This window comes from Eretmochelys imbricata, chromosome 8 (genome assembly GCF_965152235.1).
Source record: "Eretmochelys imbricata isolate rEreImb1 chromosome 8, rEreImb1.hap1, whole genome shotgun sequence".
NCBI classification, from domain to species: Eukaryota; Metazoa; Chordata; order Testudines; family Cheloniidae; genus Eretmochelys; species Eretmochelys imbricata.
The window spans coordinates 56,066,948-56,093,672 of NC_135579.1; the positions used below are offsets into that span (position 1 = coordinate 56,066,948).

The 26,725-nt window shown below is 40.4% G+C and overlaps 1 protein-coding gene across 4 annotated transcripts in view; it reads left to right on the plus strand.

Annotated features, from left to right (window-relative positions):
* Nucleotides 1-26,725, plus strand: part of SWT1 (SWT1 RNA endoribonuclease homolog) — a 157,409-nt gene that overhangs the window by 4,125 nt on the left and 126,559 nt on the right. For all 4 annotated transcript variants that reach the window (XM_077823960.1, XM_077823957.1, XM_077823959.1 and 1 more), the window contains exons 2-11: nt 579-653; nt 3,021-3,104; nt 9,861-9,913; nt 11,520-12,285; nt 12,724-12,789; nt 13,790-13,919; nt 14,047-14,148; nt 15,705-15,893; nt 16,703-16,796; nt 25,696-25,832. In XM_077823960.1, the coding sequence (XP_077680086.1) occupies nt 588-653; nt 3,021-3,104; nt 9,861-9,913; nt 11,520-12,285; nt 12,724-12,789; nt 13,790-13,919; nt 14,047-14,148; nt 15,705-15,893; nt 16,703-16,796; nt 25,696-25,832 (1,687 nt within the window). In that variant the 5' untranslated portion in view covers nt 579-587. The remainder of the gene's footprint in view (nt 1-578; nt 654-3,020; nt 3,105-9,860; nt 9,914-11,519; nt 12,286-12,723; nt 12,790-13,789; nt 13,920-14,046; nt 14,149-15,704; nt 15,894-16,702; nt 16,797-25,695; nt 25,833-26,725) is intronic.

Genomic DNA, 26,725 nt, shown 5'->3' on the forward strand with positions numbered 1-26,725 from the left:
CCACACCATCCTCCAGATCATTTATGAAGATAAAGAACAAAACTGGCCAGAGGACCGACCTTTGGGGCACTCCACTTGATACCCGACAATCTAGCCAACTTTCTATCCACCTTATAGTCCGTCCATCTAGCCCATATTTCTTTAACGTGCTGGCAAGAATACTGTGGGAGACTGTGTCAAAAGCTTTGCTAAAGTCAAGGAACAACACGTCCACCGCTTTCCCCTCATCCACAGAGCCAGTTACCTCGTCATTTGCGCTCTCTCCCCCCAGAGAGAAGCGTGTGTTGTGGTAGGTGTTTTTTTGTTTCTCTTGCCCCCCTCCCCCGTATTTCTCTAGTGTTAAAGTGAGATCTTAGAATCCAGCTCTACTAGAGGTCTGCTTTTATTGTTCTGTTAAGTGTAAATAGGAAAACAATGAGAACTCATGAGGATGAATTCAGGGAAAGGAAAGTTAAGTCTAAAGTATTTTTCTCCCCACAATCACATTTGATGCAGCTGCTAAAGATTAAATTACATGTATTTGGCAAGAAGTGGAAAGATAATTTTGAAATAATATTGATTAACATTACTTTCTTTAGGAATTTGAGATGTCCAAAAAGAAATCCAAGAAATCTAAGCAAAAGGAGGGAAGTTCGGATGCCTTGGATAACAAGGTAAGAAAACTAATACTCTTGTGAAAATAACATACTTTTAAAGCAGAGTTTCAATTGCTTAGCAGATGCTTAATAGTCAGAGGAGTGAATCAGTGGCTGAGAGGAAAGATAGGGTCATGAGGGCAGTAACAAGAGTGACTCAGTGAGCTTCTTTTAAGTTTCACTCCTGATTTTCAGGAAGGCTGTGAGCAGTTTAGGTATAGAACTTGTCAGAGAAGCTTTCCTCTTGGTATATGCATTTTTTTCCTAGAGAAATTGTCAATCAGAAAGCAGTGTTTATCTCCTAGATACAGCCGAAGGCAGAGTAGTGATCCTCATTTTTTTTAGATTAGGAGCCAGTGATGTGCTGCCAATATTTTAACAAGTAAAGGAGTACTTGTGGCACCTTAGAGGCTAACCAATTTATTTGAGCATAAGCTTTCGTGAGCTACAGCTCACTTCATTGGATGCATACTGTGGAAAGTATAGAAGATCTTTTTATACACACAAAGCATGAAAAAATGGGTGTTTACCACTACAAAAGGTTTTCTCTCCCCTGCCCCACCCCACTCTTTTGCTGTAATAGCTTATCTAAAGTGATCACTCTCCTTACAATGTGTATGATAATCAAGGTGGGCCATTTCCAGCACAAATCCAGGGTTTAACAAGAACGTCTGTGCGCGGGGGGGGGGGGGTTAGGAAAAAACAAGGGGAAATGGGTTACCTTGCATAATGACCTAGCCACTCCCAGTCTCTATTCAAGCCTAAGTTAACTTTACGTAGAGACTGTCCAGTTTGACCAATGTACATGGCAGAGGGGCAGTCTCTACATAAAAGAATAAATGGACACAAATCGGATGTCAAGAATTATAACATTCATAAACCAGTCAGAGAACACTTCAATCTCTCTGGTCACGCGATTACAGACATGAAAGTTGCGATATTACAACAAAAAAACTTCAAAACCAGACTCCAGCGAGAGACTGTTGAATCGGAATTCATTTACAAATTGGATACAATTAACTTAGGCTTGAATAGAGACTGGGAGTGGCTAAGTCATTATGCAAGGTAACCTATTTCCCCTTGTTTTTTCCTACCCCCCCCCCCCCCCCCCCCCCCCCGACGTTCTTGTTAAACCCTGGATTTGTGCTGGAAATGGCCCACCTTGATTATCATACACATTATAAGGAGAGTGGTCACTTTAGATAAGCTATTACCAGCAGGAGAGTAGGGTGGGGCGGGGGAGAGAAAACCTTTTGTTTTATTCTATCAATGACCAATATTATGAGTAGATTCCCAGTGATGGTAACATGCCTGTAATCAGTGATTGATTTTTAGATGTTTTTTTCAGCAAATCACTTAAGAAAATCGTAGTCCAACAAGCTAAATGTAGATTCTAATGGCCACAACCCCTGTTTGGCCACGCTTGCACACATAGTCAAAATCATCTCCCAACCTTTTGTGGATTTTACTTTATTTTTGTTGGTGGCTGTGTGCTATGCTACTGACAAACCAGTATCTAAGGAAGGAGATTCCACCACCTCCCTAGGTAACGCATTCCAGTGTTTCACCACCCTCCTAGTGAAAATTTTTTTCCTAATATCCAACCTAAACCTCCCCCACTGCAACTTGAGACCATTACTCCTTGTTCTGTCATCTGCTATCACTGACAACAGTCTAGATCCATCCTCTTTGGAACCCCCTTTCAGGTAGTTGAAAGCAGCTATCAAATCCCCCCTCATTCTTCTCTTCCGCAGACTAAACAACCCCAGTTCCCTCATCAGCCTCTCCTCATTAGTCATGTGTTCCAGTCCCCTAATCATTTTTTGTTGCCCTCCACTGGACATTCTCCAATTTTTCCACATCCTTCTTGTAGTGTGGGGCCCAAAACTGGACACGGTACTCCAGATGAGGCCTCACCAATGTCGAATAGAGGGGAATGATCACATCTCTCGATCTGCTGGCAATGGCCCTATATATACGCATCTCAAAATGCCATTGGCCTTTTTGGCAACAAGTTTTTTTCAAACCAGCAAGTTTTCTCACTCAGAATTTAGGAGGGATGAAGTGAGGGAGAGAGCCATCAAATGGTGTTATACAGGCTCCTCAAAGTGAGAGTAGTTTGGAAAAGTGCAGAAATATGGCTAGCAGAGTTTATGGCATTCTGTGAAGGTGATTATAGGCACTGGGAGGCTTTTGGAAAAAGGAATGATGTGTGTGAGGAGAAAATGAATATAAGTACATCACTCTTGATTCTTGGCAAACAAATTTCTCAGACTTTAGTTGTGTAGCAAATGTGTACTTAAAAATGAATACAGCATAAAATTAAAAATGTTATAATCACCTGATGATTTCCCCCTTGTTTGCATCTCAATTATATTCTTTCAGCCTTCTTGTTCTAAGACTACCAGTAATAAAACAAAGGCATGCAGCTTGGCAAGCTCAGCACCTTCCTCAGAGAAAAGGAAATGGGTGAGTAGTGTCTAAAACTTTTATAAAAGGATTATGTCCAATATCTTTTCCCCCTTAACCATTTGTCTGTCTTGTTTCCAATATAAACTGAGTTTTAGGACAGGACTATCTCATAATCTGTTTGTATAGTGACTAGCACAGTGGATCTTTGATCTAAGGAGGGATCTCCAGGCACTACTACAATATAATAAATAATTACCTTACATACAGGTACAATGGAAACATAGTAGAAATGTCCCTCTAGGTGTCTTGGATGTATTCAGTAGTACCCATTATTGACCTCTCTTATCAGCAATAGGTATTGTTTTGTATGTTCTTCTCTCATGCATGTGCAGGCATGCAACAGTAGAGAGTAGGGTTGCCAACTTCCTATTGGCACAAAACCAAACACCCTAGCCCCACTCCTGCCCCAAGGCCTTGTCCCCTGCTCACTACATTTCCCCCTCACTCGGTGGCTCATTCTCCCCCACCCTCACTCATTTTCACTGCGCTCGGGCAGGGGGTTGGGGTGCGGGAGAGGGTGAAGGCTCTAAATGGGGGTGTGGCTCTGGGTGGGGCCAGAAATGAGGGTTCAGGGTGCAGGAGGGGGCTCTGGGCTGGGGCAGGGAGTTGGGAGGCAGTGAGGGCTGGGGGTGGGGATGAGGGGTTTGGGGTACAGGAGGGGGCTCTGGGCTGGGGGTGGGGATGAGGGGTTTGGGGTGCAGGAGGGGGCTGTGGGGCTGTGGGCTGGGGGGTGGGGATGAGGGATTTGGAATGTGGGAGGGGGCTGTGGGTTGAGGCAGGGGGTTGGGATTGGGAGGGGTGAGGGCTCTGGGCTGGGGGTGCTGGCTCTGGGGTGGGGCAAGGGATGAGGGTTTTGGGGTTCAGGAGGGGGCTTCAGGCTGGGGAGGTGGGGTTGAGGGATTTGGAGTGCAGGGGGGCTGCAGGTTGAGGCATGGGGTTGGGGTGCAGGAGGGCGTGAGGGCTCTGGGGTGGGGACAGGGATGAGGGGTTCAGGGCATGGTAGGGGGCTCTGGGCTGGGGCCAATGAGAATGAGGGGTTTGGGGTGTAGGAGGGGGCTGTGGGTTTGGGTGGGGCTCAGGGCTAGGGCTCGGGGTTGGGGCACGGGCTCTACCTCTGGTAGCTCCTGGTCAGCAGCAGAGTGGGGTGGGACTAAAGCAGGCTTCCTTCCTGTCCTGGGGCACTGTGCTACACCCTGGAAGCTGTCAGCAGGTCCAGCTCCCATTTTAGTGCGTCAAATCTTTAAACTGGTATCTGCTAACAGCTTGAAATGTGTACTTGGTGGGTGTGAGATTCATCAATACGTTGAAACGCACATGTACTTCAGAGCTTACGTGTGTGCCTGTTTGTTGTAGGTATCTTCTAGACTAATACATAGCCTTATTTCAATAGGCAGTTTTGCCTATACATACAGACTAATGTATTATCATAATACATATCTCTCATGCTATGTATTGTATTTTCCTAATAAAACAAGTTCTTTTTTGTGTTTTTTTAATACATTTGAATGATACAAAAGTAGGGTAAAAAATTTGGAGGGGTGGGGGTGGAGAAAACTAATAATACTTTTTGTAAAACCAGGGATTTTTTTCAGTTTAAACCAACTTTTACCAAAAGCAAAGGGGCTTATATATAATGTACTAAGGAAAATTGTTACAGTTTTAACGACACTAGCTTTTTTACCAAAGCAAACTTTTGGTCATTTTAAACTAATTTTTTACAATTTTATTATATAATTGCAAAATTAGCATTTTCTAACTTAAAAATACACCCCACAGATCACTTCTTCAAAAAAGATGAGAGAAGTGCTATATAACCAAAATTAAGGGTTTGTGAGGGTAATATGGTATATTCTGTGATTCCCTAGTGAACTTGGTATGCTATTAAATTTAAAACTTCTGCAACTTAGCAGGAAGGAGACAAATAATAACGGCCCTATGCTATGTAGGAACCCAAGACAACTGCATGCCGTTGTGGTTGCCTCATCTTAAGAGGGATGTATTAGAATTGGAAAAGGTTTAGAGAAGGGCAACAAAAATAATCAGGGGTTTGAAACAGATTCCATATGTCTATCAGCCACTGCAGAATTTATTGGTCTGCTGAGATTGATAATGCTGACCACATCTTAGTCTCTGCAGGCTTCCTTTTGTAGAATAAAAAGGTTACTAAAATTCAAATTATCTAACCTAAAAATTGATTAAAATTTTAAACCATTGAAATCTTGAATTGATTTGAGACCCTGCCAGAGTAGACTAATAGTGAGTCCACCTGGATGAACTTCAGAGCCCTGGTGACGTATGCTGCTATGACTGTTGTTGGTCCCAAAAAAGAGTCAAGAAACCTGGATCTCTGTTCATATCTTAACCAGCATTGAACAGTGTCCTATGACTTCTCTGAGAGGTGATATGGTCATGTATCATAAGCTAAATAGCACTTATAATAAAGTAATACGTACTGATTGCAAAGTTTTTGTGGAAGCCAAAGCCATCATGCTCAAGGAAACTTCTGCCAGGAGCAGTGTTGCTTCCTTTTATCAACACATGCATAACCTTATTGATGAGAGAGGTCGTTCACTTTGTGCAATCTATTCCAGTTCTGCTTAGCTAATCAATACAGAGATGGAGTGCATGACAGGCTGGAATGACTGCTTCAGCCAGCTGTTAAATGCACCCCCAGTTTCTTTGGACCCTGACATTAAGTCTGCTGCCGAGTTGACCTATTCTGCGTAAAATGATCTTTGCCAATGTACTATTGTCAAAATCTACAGAAATATGGCATCAGGAAACTGGAATTTCTGCAGAACTGTTAAAAAGTGCTGGATCAGCTATTCTTTTGTGACTGTACACTGTTCAATATCCTCTGGGGAACAGTCAGTCCTGTCTGACTGGCTAAAAGATATTTTATTGATTTGGATATCTATAGGCAGCAAATGACTTCTTGGCATTACTTTTATTTGTCCAAGGGAAAGTGTTTGTTTGCTTCTGTCTTGTTGGCTCAGGTTGCTGATTTCTTAAGGAGCAAGAGAAGAGCACAGCAAGCTGGCTTAACTGCAGCCATTCCACAATGGAGAAAATCTTCACAGCATACCAGTTTACTGAGAAGACATCAGATTTCAAGCACTCCATTCATGTTGCACTTTTAGATGTCAGGACCACGTTTGACTCTGTCTAGGAGTCACTTTGGCTGATCTTTAAACTCGCAGGCCTCACTGAAAAGTTATGTAGAATGTTCCATTTCCAATATGACTGTTTCTTGCAAATGGGAAAAAAACTACATTCTTCCAGATTAGGTTTGGCATCTGACAAGGATGCATTGCTGCCCTAGAACTCTTCAGTGCCACCATCATGATGTCTGGTCAAGCATGCTGTCTAAGTCAGTGCAATTTAGGCATATGCTTTGATAAGAGCCTCACCGTTGTCAACTTTCCTGATGACATAGCACTAGTTGCTGAATCAGTAGACAAACTAGTGGCTGCACTTAAAGCCCTGGAAAGTTCAGTGGCAAAAGTCAGCCTGGGAATTAATTGGGGTAAAACCCTAATTTTTGTGGCTGGCGATTTTGAACATGACTGAGTGGTCATCCCCCTAGCTTCTAGGGCCAACAGCAAGGTTGTCTGTGATTTCATCTACCTTGTCTCTGCTGTTGATAACCTGGGCAGTATCAAGAAAGAATTCATGCAAAAGTATCCTCTGTAGTGGGGCACCTCATCAAGAACATTTTTTCATAAACCAAACGCAAGTGGAGAGATGAAGCTGAGGCTATATAGTGCTTCAATGGTTAGTATTTTGACCTAAGGGACTGAAACATGGCCCCAACTATTAGGACTAAAGAAATTGGACTCCATTCAGATGAAGCATCTCTGAATGATTGAAAACCTCCAATTGTACAAATTTAAAGTCAAATGAAGAGATCAGTTTTCTAATTAAACAGGTCCTGCTCTCACAGTCACCCAAAGCTCTCAAAGGTGATTTCATCATCTGCTCTGAATGCCTACTATCTTCCCTGCAAGAATCATCTTTGACTTAGCCAATGAAAGGAAAATGGAAAAGACTCCCTGGAAAACATAAAACATGATGGGTGGATGGCTTCAACAGACACCTGTACCTCACAGGCATCCTACTGCATAATATGTCAGATTTGCTTCTGTTGTCCCAGTGACTGCGTGAGAACTAACCTCATAGGAGCCCTAGTCATGTGATGTTAATCAGAAGAATGTATACGAGTAATTGGGGAATCATTTTAAGAAAGCCACAATTGAGGAAGTAGCCCATGCTGGTTTAAAACAATGATCTGGCTTGGAGGAAAAGTGAAGGCATATGTGTGTGTGTGTGTATTAAAAACAGATGGAATAAAGAAGAAGTTGATAGTCATTAATATAAGCCATAAATATAACTTGCTTTCCTTATCAATTTTCTACAAAGGAACACAAGAAGAAATCTATGGCCAGCAGAGCTAAGGACAGTGTTTAATTATTATTTTTTAAATATAAGGACAAAAAGAATCCTTAGAGTGGTATTGGACCATTATTAGATGAAAATGGTAGAATTATCAATAATAAGGCAGAAGTGTTCAATAAATATTTATTCTGTATTTAAGGGAAAAAACTGATATATAGTTTCAACATATGGATAACACTTTCCATTCCACTGCTATCTCTGGAAGATGTTAAATAAAAGCCGCTAAAGTTAGACATTTTAAAATCAGCAGGTCCAAACTTGCATTCAAGTTAAGAGCTGGCTGAGGAGCTCGCCGAACCATTAATGTTAATATTTTCGGTACATCTTGAAGCACTGGGAAAGTTCCAGAAGACTTGAAAAAAGTTTATGTTCCAGCATTTAAGAAGAGTAAATGCCAGAAGCTGGGAATGGGCGACAGGGGATGGATCACTTGATGATTACCTGTTCTATTCATCCCCCTCTGGGGCATCTGGCATTGGCCACTGTCGAAAGACAGGATACTGGTTGTAGATGACATTTGGTCTGACCCAGTATGGCCGTTCTTAAATGGGATGACCAGGGTCATTGTAGACCTGTCAGCCTGACACCGATCCTTGGCAAGATAATAGAGCTGTTAATAGAGTATATGATTTGATCAAGAATTAAAGGAGTATAATATAATTAATGCCTATCAACATGAGTATATGGAAAATAGATAACTTGATTTTTTTTTTAAACGAGTTTACAAGTTTGGTTGATAAAGACAATAGTGTTGTAATGTATTTAGGCTTCTCTAAGGCATTTGACTTAGTACTGCATGATTTTTGTTTTTTGTGCTACGTTTTTTTCTAATGTGGCACACATTAAATGGAATAAAAACTGATAGGTTTCAAAATGTAACTATAAATGGGGAATCCCCATTGAGCTGGTGTGTTTCTAGTGTGTACCACAGGGATTGGTTCTTGGCCTGTGCTATATAATTTTTTTTTATTTTATTATTTTTTATTTATTTATTAATGACTTGGAAGAAAGCAGTCATCACTGAAAGTTTGCAGGTGACACACAAATTGGTGGTAAATAATGAAGCGGACAGCTCATTGATTTGGCGCAATCTAGTTGTTTGGTAAGCTGGGTGCAAGCAAACAATGTGTTTTTTCTTTCTCAGCCAAATATGATGTCCAAGATACAGGCCTGAGTAATGGGCGGAATGGTGGTATTGTTCACAGAGATTGAGAAGGGAGTTGGGGATTAAGAGAGAGCTCTGTTTTAGTCATGTTGAACTTGATCTGATGGCTAGATATTGATTATCTGGGGGAGAGGTCTGTTGTAAGCAGATGTGTATCCTACAAACACTACAGCTGCTGTCGTGCTGTACTACTGTAGTGTAGACGCTTACTACAATGATGGAAGGGATTTTTCCATTGCTGTAGTAAATCCAAGAGGCAGTAGCTAGGTCGACGGAATATACAGTTGGAGGTTAGGTTGACCTGACTGTGCACAGGGATGAGGTCTGATGCTCCATTTGTACAAGGCCCCCACACTAGGGAAACTTTTAGGCTGTTGCTAACTTATTCAGGCTCATTGGAGATAGCAGTGTTGGAAGCCCTAGTCTGGATGGGGTGCTGGCTACCACCAGCACTTTAAGACCGAATACTGTGGATACATCTCTTTTGAGCAAAATTACATGACACTGTATTTAAAAAAGTCCAGCAATGTCTGGCAATCTGTTGAATTAGGACTTCCAGTGTTAGTGCCATTTGTTAATTCCAGTTCAGTTCAATGGTGGTGAGTTCTTGGAAAACTTCCTCCAATGTAGAGAAGACTTCAGAACTTTTACTCATTTCAGGAAACTGTTGAAACTCTGTGTTTAAAAAAACCGAACAACTTCCTAATGCTGGCTAATATGATGGTGACCAAACAGTGTCAAAACTCTGTTCTAGACTAGATAGAAGCTTCTAGAAAGCAATTTGGATAATGTATATTCTTTATCTATTGGTTTCTTTGTAGAATATAGGATATGCATGTATTGTAAAGATCTGTAATCAGTTATACTTTGTTTCTCTTTTGTAATCCAGGTCTGTTTGTATGCTGTTACTCACTTGTTCCTTGAGGTTTCTTAAAATGCAACAGAATACAGTGAAGCATGTACATTGTAATGAAGCAGCTGGCCAGTTTGTTTCAGAGTTTAGCTAGTAAAAATGTGAATGTATCCAGTGATAGGTCACAATAACACATTCTTTACTGAGTTTTTTTTTGTTTTATTTTACTGTAATTTAGTGGTTCCTGTTAAAGTTTTTAACTTTTCTTTTCTTTTTTCAGAAATCAGAAGAGACAGGAATCTGTAACATAAGAGGACAGCTAGAATTTCAAAGGTAAATGCTTGCTTTGTCACTAAACATAACCATTTTTGTAAAAAATCAACAGAATAGTGCTTAGTGTTTTAGCAAAAATATTGGGTTTTTTACTTGTGCGGTGATAGAGAATTGGGTCTTAACGGATAAAATATTTCCATTTGCATTCATGAATGGACTCTGCCTAAGTCAGTCAGGTTGTGATGGTAATTAAGAAATGAGGTCCTTAAGATTTTTTTTTTTTTTAAATTCACTATAAATTTGTGCTAAACAAGAGAAGAATGACACCCTTCTGCTGCTCGCTGGAGATCAGGCACAGTGTTATCGTCCTCATTCTGAACAGTGGGCCTTGTAATGGAAATGTCTGTGTTGCACGTTGTTCTGTAGACGTCAGCAGAAGTACTGGGCATGGAACAAAAGCAAAATGTACAGTAGAGAGCCATAGTGTAATTTAGAGGAGGATTTTGCATTAAGTATAATATCTTTCATTTTCCATTTTTGTTAGCTCTAGGTAGCCACCAAATCAATCCAGTTGTCCTAACTCGATGCTTCAAGTAATTTTCAAGGTTACAGGCACCGAGAAATCAGTCAAGTCGTGTAACGGCAAAGGGCTCTTTGACTGACTTGTGAATTCATACCTTAAGTGGATTCCTCAGTTATTATTGACTAAATGTTTATACTCTTATGATAACTAATGGATCTATTAGGATTTCTATTAACTACATTTTCAGTGGTTTTTATTGGTCTCCGGTGGAACAATATCTGACTTTATTTTTGAACACATTGAACTATAATAATTTTAGCATATCTTGGGCCCCATTTGCAAAAGGGGCATCTTTTTCTCTCCCCCGCCCCCTTTCAATTTATGCTAGACAAAACTTTGCTTTTGGCTACCCCTAGCATGACTGAAGCATGGTGGGTGACTGTCACTGTGTTGAACATAGATGCAAAAAGCGTTATGGGCATAAATATTTAAAAATTATTACACTAATGTTGCATCATTTTGTTTTTTAATAAAAAATAAAAAGACTGCTACAGACATTTTGCCATGATTAAGAATCTCTGTTCAGGCTGAAATTGCAGTGCATTGCCGTAGCTAGACTTGGGTCTCATCTACTTTACTACGCTATTCCCCACAGTGCAGACAGAACCTGAGGGCTATATCCTTGAATTTCAGCAAGTTCAGCTCAGGTATATGAACAGCATTTTAACCAATCTCGCCTATGATATAAGGCTGAACAGTGTCTTAACAATGTTGAGGACACTGCAGTATTGTAATCATTGTACCAGGCTGGTACAATGTAGACTGTGACCTTATGTTACCTTTTATTGGTCAGCAAATTAAGAAAATTATGCAAGATGTAAAACCAGTGAGAGCAAAGCATGTCCATGAGAAGCAAAAATATCTTCCCACCCCCCTGCCCCCGAACTCTTTTAAGGGATCGACATTGTCCTGAATTCAGAGTAAATTAATGAAATTTCAAATACTTAGCAGTAACTAGCTGGGTGAAGAAGTACAGTAACAGTCTAGTTCAGGCTTCTCTTTGTTTGCTGTTTTCAATCACGCTAAGTTATATTGTAACTTTTTCTTTATAATGTAACTTCCATTTATGTAACATTTCTGCAGATTCAAAGGACATAAATATGTTGAAGAGAAGAAACAAAAGCAAAGTTCTTATGTTCCACAAGGCACTGTTGAAGGGTTCCAAGGAGAGTCTTCAAATGATAGCAAAACAATCAGTGCTGTTTTGACTCAAACTGAGAAGCGAAAAAGGATATCTATACAGTTTAAACATAATGATGTTAAACATGGAAGAGAGAAAAGCCAAAGCGATTCTGGTGTGGTCCCTACTACCAGGGAAAGCTGTAAAAAAGACCACTATTTTGAGAATGATGGAACAGGAGGGAAAATGGTGCGGCATAGTTTTGCAATCCAGAAAGACAAGCTGAGGAAGAAGAAAGAGAAAACTGAGCTCAGCAAACTAAAGGCTAGAGTTGAACAAACTATGTTGGAGAAGTTCAAGGTAGCTACTCCTACAGACTTGCTAAGTAAGAAGTTGCATGGATCAAAAAAATTGAGTGATGACTTCAGAATTCTGAAAAAGCCCTCAGCCACCTTTCCAAAGACTGCCATCTCCTGCAGTTTCCCCACTAATATGTCACACACATCATCAAAGACTTGTAAGAAGAAAGAACAACTACAAAACTCCAAAGAACTATCTAACAAAAATCACCATGATACTAAACATATACCATCATTTTATTCAACTGCAACATCTCAGGAATGGCAGTATCTTAAAGAGAAAAAACAGCATCCTGATTCCAGCAAAACTGTTAGTAGTTCAAGAACTGAAGGAAGGACCTTTGAAGCCGTACCATTACATTTAAGACAGGTAAAGTAATAAAATCCTGGACAAGTTAGTAGTAGACAAATGGGTTAGTTCTTTTTTTTAAATGGTAGTTTCTAGATGACCGTATATATCTTCTCCCTCTGCTTATGGAGACGTAGGCTTAAGTTTGGCCACAACTATGAAGAATTTGTTGATCCCAACCTCATTTATACAAGACACTTGTCTACTTTTTTAAAGCATCTTAACATGTTTTTTGTATCGTTATGATTGTGCCAATTTAAATATGTACTCTCTGCTCCTTTTCTATATGCCCACTGCATTCTTTACTCTTTCTAATACTACTACAAAGATAGTATTTGAATAGAACATTAATTTAAACAAGTTCTGTTTGTGACCTGACAATAAAATTAAAGTTTGTCATTGGGTAGCAAGTGCTTGCATTCTTATAAATGTCTTTCTTCTGGCATTATTTCTCAATAGAGCTCTGAAGTCCCATGCCCTTCTGCCTCCCATCAAGCCATTCAGGTTACAGAGACAGACCAAGAGGTTAGTGATATTTCAGTTTAAACAACTGTATCCTCATTTTGCACTGTATGCCACTTCCATTCCTACTGGCCGTGGTATCTCTTTAAGTACTAAAAAAATCCAGTTAGAGTTTGTTGCTCCTGTCAAGGGCTTTATGAAACCAGTTTACATGGTACAACCTAGTTTTAGACTTCTTGCTTCCATGTTGGAAAGTGGGGTCAGAATATTTGGTTGCAAATCCCACCAATTTTATTTCCCAGCATCCCTTTACTTTTTTTGTAAAGATATAGAGCAGTGGCACTCAACCTTTCCAGACTACTGTACCCCTTTCAGGAGTCTGATTTGTCTTGAGTACCCCTAAGTTTCACCTCACTTAAAACTACTTGCTTACAAAATCAGACATAAAAAAGACAAGTGTCACAGCACACTATTACTGAAAAATTGGTTACTTTCTCATTTTTAACATATAATTATAAAATAAATCAATTGGGATATAAATATTATACTTACCGTTCAGGGTGTAGTGTATATAAAGCAGTATAAACAAGTCATTGTCTGTATGAAATTTTAGTTTGTACTGACTTGGCTAGTGCTTTTTATTTAGACTGTTATAGAACTAGGGAAATATCTAGGTGGGTGGATGTACCCCCTAGAAGACCTCTGTGTATTCCTGGGGTTTGTGTATTCTGGGTTGAGAACCACTGAAATAGAGCGATATTCCCAAAGAACTGTTGTTAGCAGAGCGCTTTTGGTCTCTGTAGTAAGGAACAGATCAAGCCTATTAACTACTGGATAGAAATGTGGTCACAAATGGAACTTTTAGGCCAGACCTTAGACTTCACATATTTTGGATATAGGCTGCAGATGTTCATACTCTTAAATTTGCTGCACCAGTTGAAAATTGACTAAGGCTAAGAACTGCACAAAACCAGCAGCAGTGATACCAAAGATGCTTGTTCCTGTCAGACAACTTTAAAGAGCTTACCCACCTCTTATTTTATGTATTCATGTTTTACAATAGATGCAAATAATAGAAGACTTGCATGCTGCTCGTATTGACAAAAAGATGGCTTTGCCAGTCGTACAGACTTGTGGAGAATTGACAAGTATGGAAATAGATCTCCCAGAAGAGAATGCAGATATTCCGGCTGGTAAGTCATCTGTAAGGTTGTCAGGAGGTTCCTCTGCTTTCTGCTTCCACACTTACAATATTAAAAGTAATAAGTGATCTAAGTAAGGAATGCAAAAGAATGAATTGCTGTGTGTTCTCTTCTACAGCAACTACTACCTCTGGTTTGAACCTCTTGATAGTGATTGACACCAACATAATGATTAGTCACCTTCAGTTTATCATCTCTTTGAAAACTAGAGATATACCAGGTATGTGAATGCTTTTATAGCCCCTATAGAAGAGGAACAATCAACAGGTTCATGTGTTTGTATAGTAAGCTCTTCAGGCTATGGACAATGCCTAACACACTGTACTGGAATGTACATAATGGAAAATAACTTCGTACATATTGAGGCTAACTCTCAAACACTGTGCTCCTTAACAAGCTATCCAAATCCCACATTTGGACACTTAAATTTTCACATGTAAATGCCTGTTTGTGAGAGTCTAAATTCAGAGTGTAGGCTTCCTATTAAGGAAACTAACGTTTGAAAGCAGAGCAGTAAACTTTTTTACAAATTTTAAACTCCTCTGTATACATAAATTTTAGGAAACCTTGCCTTCTAAAAACCCCCAGGTCTGGTTCTATCTGATACTGGATGCTATAGAAAATCAATAAGAGTTTTTTTTTACCTGGAGTAAGGGCAGAATAGGGACTTAAGTGTTGGATCCATTATTAACAGTAAGTATTTTGCACTTCTATTGCACCTTAATACAAAGATCTCCAAGCACTTTGTTTAAACCTCGTAACAAAGCTGAGGGCACAGGAACAAATTAAAAAAGTTGAGGTCTGAGTTATAGAACAGAGCTGAAAATAATACATATGGAGTTCTGATGTCCAACCCCGTGCTTTCAGTACTGCCTCCTAGTATCTTGTTGAATTCTAAGTCTGTACTGCTAGAGGAACTAAGACAGCAGATACCAGCATGTTGGCATGCACCAGTGAAGTCCATTAGGGTGCTTCTGACATTCTGAGCTAATGAACACTGATTTATAATGCAAACCAATTGGAAACTTAGCCCCATTATGCTGTAATGTATGTGGTGTATTTCTGATCATGTAAGTGCCAGAGATAAAGAATGGGGCCAACGTATATAGCATTGACAGAATAGTCATTCACTTTCTAATGTATTCATTGTGTGTCTAGTATATTCCAGTTTTAATGACAAAGTTTAGTCCATATTTTTAAAGAATTTTTTTAATCATGTTCATTGAAAATGTAGGACGTTAAAACTTTTGTCTAGTGTCCATAGCATTTATCGCTGATATAGTGTTGTTGAATGATGGTCTTTGCAAACCATTGTTGCCTTTTATTTATTAGATTATATGTAATGACAATCATCTGTGAACATGTCAGTCTTCCCTTTTCCTCTACTGCTCTGTGACTTTATTTTAGCATCAAGCATCACACAGTATGGTATTCACTGAGTGGCAAACAACATGACGGGATTACCACAACAATTATGTCAAAATATGGTACAGTAATGTGATAAAAATTGTTTACTGATTACTCCTCAACTTTGCATGTCATCACTTTTAAGATAACCCATTGAATGAGTGTTTATATTGAATTTAACATTAGGAAAGCTAACTTCTGTTTAAAAAAATAAAATAAAATTAATCCTCCTGTATACAAATGAAATGGGTCTTGCCCAGTAATGCAGAAATCTGCTAATACACACAAACCTCAGGAGCTATGTTCACATTCAAATGGAACCTACTGTAGTTCAATTGGCATTTAAAAAAAAAAAATTGTTTTTTCTAGGCACGGGCAGACTTGCACTGATAATTCCTTGGGTGGTTCTACAAGAACTGGACAACTTGAAGAAAGGCAAAGTACTACAACATGTTCGGCACAAAGCTGTCCCTGCAGTTGAGTTCATCTATACTTGTCTCAAAAACCAAGATTCAAAGCTGTGGGGGCAATCCATGCAGCTTGCCTCTCAGAAAATATGTAAGCTATGTACATAGTTACATTTATTTCTGGGTTGAATGGTCCTCACAGCTCTACTAGTGTGAGAATCAGCATCTACTTCTGGGCTTAGTATAATCTTCACTTTTACCTTTGCAATTTCCCTATTAAAACTGACTATTATTCGCTATGGGCCTGATTCTCCACGCTGTCGCACCAATTTTATACTGTTGATTGATGTCAGAGTTATGCTGGCATAAAATTGGTGTAATGGAGTGAAGGATCAGGCCCTATATATTTCTCTATCTTTTGTGATGGGTAGGTGTTGGTCTTCTGATAACTCAGAAAGATCAACATCACCTATATTTTTTCAGCATGAACCCATCAAATATACCTTAATCAGTAGTAAAGGATTTTTTTAATATATTTAGTACATGGGTAGTTTATAATCAAAACTAGTACTTCATTCCCTACCATGTTATCAATAAATTTATTTATTACAGCATTCTCAATTCTGGCTGTGTCTCCATTTTATAAATAGGCTGTGGGGAGTTACTTCATCCTACCAAGCTAGGTATGGATTGCGTGTCGTCTTCAGTTGGTGACTACTGACCTAGTTGATCACAGAGCTCTGTAAGCAATTTGTCTGAAGTTGCACAGCAAGAAAGCAGCAGTTTCTAGTAGAACTCAGGGAATTCCTGGGTCCCAGATCTGTACTTAGACCACACATCTCCCCTTTGCTTGACCAAATACAGTGTTTGAATACAGTATCTTAATAAATATATTAAGATATTGCTTATGAAGCCTGATTATTTCTGAATATATTGCCATTGTGTTTGCTAAATTTGCAGATGGATTGAGTGATGAAAACAATGATGATCGTGTTTTACAATGCTGCTTGCAGTATCGGAGTCTTTTCCCTCAAGCTTTTGTCATACTGTGCACGTGAGTTACATTTGCATCTCATGTTTTGTTTTCAAGCCTGAGATTGCTGAATTCTGTGTTTGGGGAGGAGACTATACACCATCAGTTTTAGATGTGATTTAAAATAATTTTTTTTTGAGACGCAAAATAACTTGATAGAACTCCTTTGTGGTATAAAGGAATAATTAAAAACAGTCACTCTACTTAAAGTGTTATGGTTAGAGTTAATTCAAGTTCTTAATTTTCTTAAAACTGGAATTTGATGGAAAACAATTGCTAATATTACTGGTGCTGCATAAAGTAACCAAAGACTTAATAATCACTTTTTGGGTGGTTTCAGAGTAACAGCCGTGTTAGTCTGTATTCGCAAAAAGAAAAGGAGTACTTGTGGCACCTTAGAGACTAACCAATTTATTTGAGCATGAGCTTTTGTGAGCTACAGCTCACTTCATCGGATGCATACTGTGGAAACTACAGCAGACTTTTTATATAGACACAGAGATCATGAAACAATACCTCCTCCCACCCACTGTCCTGCTGGTCATAGCTTATCTAAAGTGATCATCAAATTGGGCCATTTCCAGCACAAATCCAGGTTTTCTCACCCTCCACCCCCCCACACATGAACTCACTCTCCTGCTGGTAATAGCCCATCCAAAGTGACCACTCTCTACACAATGTGCATGATAATCAAGGTGGGCCATTTCCAGCACAAATCCAGGTTTTCTCACCCCCCCACCCCATACACACACAAACTCACTCTCCTGCTGGTAATAGCTCATCCAAAGTGACCACTCTCCCTGCAATGTGCATGGTAAGTGAGAAAACCTGGATTTGTGCTGGAAATGGCCCAACTTGATGATCACTTTAGATAAGCTATTACCAGCAGGACAGTGGGGTGGGAGGAGGTATTGTTTCATGATCTCTGTGTGTATATAAAGTCTGCTGCAGTTTCCACGGTATGCATCCGATGAAGTGAGCTGTAGCTCACGAAAGCTCATGCTCAAATAAATTGGTTAGTCTCTAAGGTGCCACAAGTACTCCTTTTCTTCTTACTTTTTGGGTGGGAACAGAGCAGAGATCTGGTTGTACGTAGATGTTTGGATTTCATACACAGTGGAGTTGGTAGTAGTGTGTGTTACAGTGTGTATGGATAGGGATTGACTTTGTTCTAATTCTGCTGCTGATTTTTGTGACTTGATTCTAGCTTTGGCTACACTAGGAATTGAAACTTCATTTTCAGCAACTGATCTCCTTGAATGGATACTGAAAAGGTTGTTCGAGTGAATACCAGACAAAATCAATACCATTTCAGAAAGTGGAAATGAGTTCTCTAATGGAAACTGGTTTAATTTGTGCAAACTTAATGTGTGGGAGCCAAATTAATGTTTTCAATGGAAACCTAGGCAAACATGAGTATGGAGAGACTGTCCATGTTAATGATTTCATGTTAAGTTAGCACAATCTGAGTTAAGGGATGACTCTTTTATTATGCGGCTCTATTAAACTCAGACTGTGATCTATACTCTTTAAAATCCATCTCTACTCTACTCTTTTTGGCTTCTTTACAGCCTCATGAGTAATAAAGATTCTCCAGCTGGAGCTTGGTTAATTTTGTTGTATTAGACAGAACAGAATTCAGCTTAGTCCATCACATCTTCATTGGGTACGCAGCAGGGTGGATTGATTTAAAACATTGGCTTAAATCTTGTTTTTGCATTTGTATTGCTTAATTCTTTTTCAGGTGCTTGCACATGTCCATTCCACTTAAATGTCTGTGTGCCAGTGCACCAGAGCTAGAGAACATTTTTCCATAGTGGAACCTATGTGGGCAGCACGTGTGTCCTCCATGCACTGGTGCTGCTTAGCAGGCGCATGAAAGGCAGAGATGCCCCTCAGTTTCTTCTCTCTGCCTGTGATTGGTGGTCAGAGCAAGTGTGAGCTCTTCATGTTTTCTCTGTGTGTTAGTTACTTAGCTAGCTAGCTCTACCCATTTTAGGTTTCCATTTACTTATTATTTTGTCATTGTTTTTGTTGAGCTTTGCTCTGTACTGCGATATACTGAAGTCTTTTCCTTTTGAGGGCTAAATGATCAGACTCCCTTAAGGATAGTTCTGAGGTTAGGAGGTGAGGTGGTCCCCTGTACTGTATTCCTGCAATGTTAAGTTGTTGACTCCAGCATCTCCAGAGGCTCTGGCGAGAGAGACTCCATTGCCTACTTCATCTGTGGCACTGATTTCTGTTCCTCAGGCTATTTTGTCAGTACCAACTACGTATTAGGCATATGCAGTGGCACAGGATCTCTTGTGCTTGTCAGTGCCAGCTTCACCTCTCAGGCAGGATAACTCCCAGATCCGACAGCATTGGCACCAACCCACATGGTACCAATTGTGCAGGACAATGTAGAATTGCAAATCATCAGGTGTGCCTTGCCAGATATGATTATTTAAATTGGAATGCAATGTCTAAATCTCAAGACAAGTTACCAAACAGTGTCAAAGAGGAATTTAAGGTGTTTATTAATGAGGGTTGTTTGGTTTCCCAGTCCTATCTACAGGCTTCACTGGATGAAGCAGACTCAGCAGCTCCGCTGACGGCAGCAGCCATTGCTATGCGTTGTGCTTCATGGCTGCAAGTACTGGAAGTGCAGCATGCTATAGAAGACTTGCCTTCAAAGGTTCAGGTCTGTTCTCTGGCAAAATAGCTGAGACTCTGCACTCTTTAAAAGATTCCTCAGCAATCCTGAAATCTTTGGGTATTTATACTCCTGCTATAAAAACTGAAAAGGACTGTGGCATAAGTGGTCTTGCCTAGTGGTCGCAGCTGGGCTGAGGTCTGCCCAGCAGGGACAGTAGTCACCAGGCAGGAGTTGGAGGAATTCCAAAAACAAGTTCTGTAAGCAAGAGCCAGGGTTGGAGTCAAGCCAGGATCAGAGCTCAGAAGTAGTATAAGGCTGGAATCAGGAGGCAAGAGTCAGGCTGCAGTCAGAGGCTGAAGATCAGAGTCTGTAGCAGGCTAGAGTCAGGAATCAGGGTGAGAGTAAGGCTGGAGTCAGACACAGGAGATCAAGCAGAGTCTGGCGTTGCAGCAGGCTGAAGTCTGTGAGGTTGCCTAGACCACTTCCTGGGGCAACCCATGGGGTTAAATAGTGCACTTGGCCAATCAGAGGGGTGTAGGGTACTGTCACTCTGGATCTCTTGGGCGGTATTTCCTACAGTGTTTACTCTCCATAGTGCTCTCTGGCTGAGCCTCTGGATGTCCTCCCAGTTTATTCTCACAGTTTAGTGAGAAATATAGCTGTCCCAGACTCCGCAGACCTGGGTCCTTACAAAGAGAAAACAGTTTCTGCCTCAGGGTCATCAGAGGTATCCATCGTATTACCTGGTGAAGGAGCATAACTTTTCTGTCATAAATATAAAGGGAAGGATAACCATCTTTCTGTATACAGTGCTATAAAATCCCTCCTGGTTAGAGGCAAAACCCTTTCGCCTGTAAAGGGTTAAGAAGCTAAGGTAATCTAGCTGGCACCTGACCCAAAATGACCAATGAGAGGACAAGAATTTCAAAGCTGGGGGGGGGGGACGACACAAAGGGTTAGTCTGTCTGTGTGATGTTTTTGCAGATCAGGAATGCAGCCTTACAACTCCTGTAAAGTTAAGTAAGTAAGCTAGCTAGAAATGCATTAGATTTCCTTTTGTTTAATGGCTGGTAAAATAAGCTGTGCTGGATGGAATGTATATTCCTGTTTTTTGTGTCTTTTTGTAATTTTAAGGTTTTGCCTAGAGGGATTCTCTGTTTTGAATCTGATTACCCTGTAAGGTATTTACCATCCTGATTTTACAGAGGTGATTCTTTTACCTTTTCTTTAATTAAAATTTTTCTTTTAAGAACCTGATTGATTTTTCATTGCCCTTAAGATCCAAGAGTTTGGGTCTGTGTTCACCTGTACAATTTGAGGATTCTTATCAAGCCTTCCCCAGGAAAGGGGGTGTTGGGCTTGGGGGGATATTTTGGGGAAAGATGTCTCCAAGTGGGCTCTTTCCCTGTTCTTTGTTTAAAACACTTGGTGGTGGCAGCATAAGGTTCAAGGACAAGGCAAAGTTTACACCTTGGGGAAGTTTTTAACCTAGGCTGGTAAGAATAAGCTTAGGGGGTCTTTTATGCAGGTCCCCACATCTGTACCCTGGAGTTCAGAGTGGGGAAGGAACCTTGACAACTTCTAAAAGACATGACAAGTTCCAGAGGAGGAGACCTACATCTGTGACCGTGAGACAGCTGTCAATTTCCAAACAGTCTGTCTGACTCAGTTGAGAGCACCAAACCACTTAAGAGAGTTCCCCTCCTTTTGGCTGCAAGTTGTACCGCTTGGAATCATGTTGTCAGACAGGTGGGTTCTAAGCACAGTGGAACTGGGATATATTCTACAAATCATGTCTATTCCACTCTCCCATCCACTTTTTCTGTCTATTTTCAGGGATCACTCCCTTGAGACTGTACTAATTCAGGAAGGACAGTCTCTGCTGCTGTTAGAGGCCATAGAAGTGCCTCCTACATCAGGAGAAGGGATTTTATTCTTGGTGTTTTCTCATTCTGAAGTCCAAGGAAGGCCTCAGACCCATTCTGGACCTGCAGAATCTCAAGCAATTCATTTAAAAAAAAAAATTCTAATGGTTACTATTATCCCATTCCTGTCTCTCAACGACTGGCTTGCTACCTGTGACTTAATGGAGGCATACTTCCTTTTGGCCTGTCACAGGAAGTTCCTAAGATTTGTTCTGGCAGATGTCCATTATCAGTTCACATTTTTCCATTTGGCTTGTCCTCTGTCCCTGCCCTGAGTTTCACAATGTGTGCGGTGGTGGGGCAGCACATGATCAAAGGGTGGGCATTAGGTGTATCTATACTTGAACAACTAGTTGCTCCTTGGACAGTCCAAGAACCAGGTGGAAGAAGGGGTGCAGAAGGTCTTGTGTCTCAAGTTTTAGGCCTGCTACTCAAAGACCAACCAGATCTCACCCCTGCAAAGAAGATAAAATTTGCAGGGGCAGTTCTCGATTCAACCACAGCAAGGCCATATTTGTTTCAAGCAATACACAATCTGTGCTCAGAATTCCAGGTGCATCCCTGTATAACAGTGAGGAATTGCAAGAGACTTTTAGGACACTATGGCAACTTGCACATATGTTACCCAGCATGCCAGACTTCACCTTAGGGTCATGCAGAGGTGGTTGAAGTCAGTTTACCATTGTTCCCGACATCTGCTGTGCATGCTGACTCAAATGCCTGCAACTGTTCTCTTCTCCCTGAATTGGTGGATGGTCACAGGCAATGTATGCACAAGGGTTCCTTTTGCTTCTGATCTACCATTAGTGCCTCTAGTCACAGATGCTTTATCCTTGGCTGGGGAGCACATCCTATGAGCTTACAGACTCAGGGTCAGGATGGTTTCCCCTATATCCGGGATAAGCAACCTTTGGCATGTGGCCCGTCAGAGAAATCTGCTGGTGGGCCAGGACGGTTTGTTTACCAGCAGCATCTGCAGGTTCTGCTGACCGCAGCTCCCACTGGCTGTGGTTAGTTGTTCCAGGCCAATGGGGTCTGTGGGAAGCGGCGTGGGCCTAGGGATGTGCTGGTCGCCACTTCCCACATCCCCCATTGGCCTGGAACGGAGAACCACGGCCAGTGGGAGTTGCAGTCAGCCGAACCTGCGGACGCTCCTGGTAAGCAAAGACAGAGTGGCCTTACATCTTCACCCCAAATTTCTTGTCAAGGTGGTTTTTGACTTTCATTTGAACCAGACTGTTTACTTGCTGACATTCTTTCCCATTCTCACAAAGATGAAGAGCAGCTACATACCTTGGACATTGAAAGAACATTAGCTTTTTACTTTGTCAGAATTAAGGAGTTTTGGGCATCTCCTCAGCTGTTTGTTTCATTTTATTCTTGTATGAAAGAGAAATCAGTAACCTCCCAGAGGATCTGCTCCTGGACTTCCACTTGCATTTCCTTGTTACGATATTGCCCATGTATCTTTTCCCCACAAAGTGTTAGCCCACTCTGCAAGGACTAAAAGGTGGCTTCAACAGCTTTCCTGGGTCATGTTCCTATTACTGACACTTGCTAGGCTGTCATGTGGTCTTTGGTTTATATGATGACCCTTATGCCATCTCCTCTCCAGAGATAATGCTAAGTTTGGGAGAAAAGAGTGGTGTAGTCCTTGTTTAGGTAGACAGTGATACCCTCCTCCATCAGGATCTGCTTGAGAGCTACCTAAGTAGAATGGACAAGTGCAAGCACTCAAAGAAGGGAAAAAGAGATACCTGTTCAGGAATTCAGAGTGGCAGCTGTGTTTGTCTGTATCTGGAAAAAGAACAGGAGTACTTGTGGCACCTTAGAGACTAACAGATTTATTAGAGCATAAGCTTTCATGGGCTACAGGAATTGTTGTTCTTCAACATGTTATGTGTGTCCATTTCATAATCTGCTCTTCTCCCCTCTACCCTGGAGCCACTATGTATGGTGGCTTCTGGTATGAGAAGGAACTGAGGGGGAGGTTGGGATGGCTCTGCCCTTAAACTTGTCTCCAGGCACCGTGAGTGCCCCATGGGTACTGCTATGGGAAAAAGTGCTCTGGTGCACAGACAACTAAGTGAAGTGTACATGTGCAACTCGTCTTGAGCAACAGTTACAGAACAGACATGTAACTATTTATTTTTTATTCTTCCTAATAGTGGTTGAGTCTCCTTAATCATTAACTTTAAAACACATGGATTTGCAACTACATAGAGCCATCACAGTAAATTTGGTACTTCTTTTTGCCACTTTGGATGATACACTGAATCAATACACATTTAAGCAATTGTATAGTTTAATATAAATGTATTCATATTTGTAGTTTTTACATTTTTATGATATTAGAAAATTGTGAATAATGCATTTCTTATTTGCTAGTGCATTGATTTTTTTACTTGTGTCAAGCTGCATTTAAATGGTAACTGAAATTCAATTAATGCACAAACAGCATTTTAAAATTGGTTTTATTTAATTAATAAAAATCTCTTTTAAATGTGCTGGATACATAAGTAGTATCAAAAATGTTTGCATTTAAAATGGATTTATTAAAGAAGGTATTATCGATAGGCACTGACTAGAAACTATCAGTGCCATTAAGTCCTTTAAGATTTTAGAACTAGTAGAGCTCCTCCTCCTCTTCCAATCTATGAATAAAAAACAAGCTTTGCTTTTTTTTTTTCTCTTTTCTTCAAATTCCCAATTGGTTTCTCACCTTCTGAATGAATTAGTCATTGACCTGAAATACTATCTCTGCACCTGTAGAAGACGCTTCTATTGTCAAAAGCTGATTTAGCACTTCAACTTACTCTGGTTCCAGGTGCTTTAGCCACTGACTTCTACCAGTTTAGTGGTTTGACTTTCTTTAAAATTTTAGTAGCAAACATGTCCTGCTTGAATATTTTTATTTAATTTTAATGGATTAGATTAAGTAAAATAGGCTACAAATTCAAATGTATTTTTAGTTTTATTTTTAAAAAAAATTGTTTAGTTTTAAATTTAAAATCAGTTTAATTTAAAAAATCCAATTTGATTTTTTTTTTTAAAATACATCCTGCTTTTCAGGTCTAAGAGTAAAGACATGTATAGGGTGGTGGTTTGAAGGGGGGGAGGGGAGGGCGTGTTTTTGTTTTTTGGCAGTAAGTAAGCAAATATGGTTTCATCTGTTGAGCTAAAAGATGCCAGTGTTTGCAGTTGCTTTTCTGGTGAAGTCAGGCCTAAAGTGTGGTTATAAAGTTTTTGTCGTCATCCTCTTCAATATATTTTGTGTATTGCTTTTCAGAATAGATATTTTTGATTTAACCATCTCATCTGGTTTCAGAGTAACAGCCGTGTTAGTCTGTATTCGCAAAAAGAAAAGGAGTACTTGTGGCACCTTAGAGACTAACGAATTTATTTGAGCATGAGATTTCGTGAGCTACAGCTCACTTCATCAGATGCATACCGTGGAAACTGCAGCAGACTTTATATATACACAGAGAATATGAAACAATACCTCCTCCCACCCCACTGTCCTGCTGGTAATAGCTTATCTAAAAGCCATTTCCAGCACAAATCCAGGTTTTCTCACCCTCCACCCCCCCACACAAATTCACTCTCCTGCTGGTGATAGCCCATCCAAAGTGACAACTCTTTACACAATGTGCATGATAATCAAGTTAGGCCATTTCCTGCACAAATCCAGGTTCTCTCACTCCCTCACCCCCCTCCAAAAACCCACCCCCATACACACACAAACTCACTCTCCTGCTGGTAATAGCTCATCCAAACTGGCCACTCTCCAAGTTTAAATCCAAGTTAAACCAGAACATCGGGGGGGGGGGGGTAGGAAAAAACAAGAGGAAATAGGCTACCTTGCATAATGACTTAGCCACTCCCAGTCTCTATTTAAGCCTAAATTAATAGTATCCAGTTTGCAAATGAATTCCAATTCAGCAGTTTCTCGCTGGAGTCTGGATTTGAAGTTTTTTTGTTTTAAGATAGCGACCTTCATGTCTGTGAGCAGGACAGTGGGGTGGGAGGAGGTATTGTTTCATATTCTCTGTGTATATATAAAGTCTGCTGCAGTTTCCACGGTATGCATCTGATGAAGTGAGCTGTAGCTCACGAAAGCTCATGCTCAAATAAATTCGTTAGTCTCTAAGGTGCCACAAGTACTCCATCTCATCTGCTTTCTTATATAGGTACCTTTTTTCTCTCTCAGGCAACATGTTGTTTATAGTGAAGCCCTTCAAGATTTATATGGGCTTACTGAAGACAAGTTTGTCAATGGGTTAGCTTTATGATTTAGAATATAATAGTGTTGTTGAGCAGTTAATAGATCAAAACAAAAGTAAATCTCTTTTCATAGGGATGATAAAAATTTATGCAGCAAAGCCCTGGTGAGTGATGTAAAGGCCCTATGCAAAGCAGATTTGGTTAGTGCGCTCCAGAACCTGAATGTAAACAGCCATCAGAACTGTGTTGGCCTACAACAATCAAAAACAGGTTAGTTTGCATGTGTGCGCATATTTATAGTGGCCCTGTGAGTCATGCGGAGCATAATTAAGTGTGCAGAAAAGTTTCCATTGTTACTTTGTCTTCATACACTCGGAACTTCTAGAACATTCACCTTGAGGGCTGAAATTTTCCATCTTTGGTCTCTACGTGTATGTGCGTGTGAAGTTTGAGAGCTTGAATAAAACTGTTTCAGTTGATCCAATGATGAAAGTATTAAGTATGTTTCCCAGCTCTGTGTATAGGTGTGCATTAAAACAAAACTTCTAGCCACCTTTTAAAAAATGTATTCTTTAAATAGAGGTTAGCCCCAACACAACTCTAACTCAAAAAGGTTTCATACTAAGTCATGAATCCACTATTAGTTGGATTCCTGAACTAACTTATCAATCTAAGTTCACTCAATAATACTGCTTAATATGAACAGCTATACTTGTACCTGAGCAATGGGTTATAATGGTGTAACTTAGCCTTGAGTGGGCTGTTCAGGATTCAAGATAGCTGTTGATATTAAACAGTATTATGGAGTTGTCTTGTAATATACCAGGTATAATTCTATTGAAATCAGTGGAATTTTACCTACTTAGATCCTGGCTGTATTTGGCCCCTGGTATTCTATAGAGAGGTATTTCTTGGACACACAAATGTAAGTTCATTTCTAAGTTACTGTAGCAAGCCGCTGACTCACCAGCATGGCGCCTCCTGCTGGTTGTCCGGGAATTAGCTCTTTCCAGCCTCGGAGAGCCTCCTGCTGGCCGGTTTCTCCCTACCGGTACCTGCTTCCTTGTCAATCTCCACCACTGTACTTCAGGCATTTCAGGCCCCCTTTCCTTGGGGAGCTGTTCCACAGCAGCACCCCCACACTCTAGGTCTCCCCTCACAGG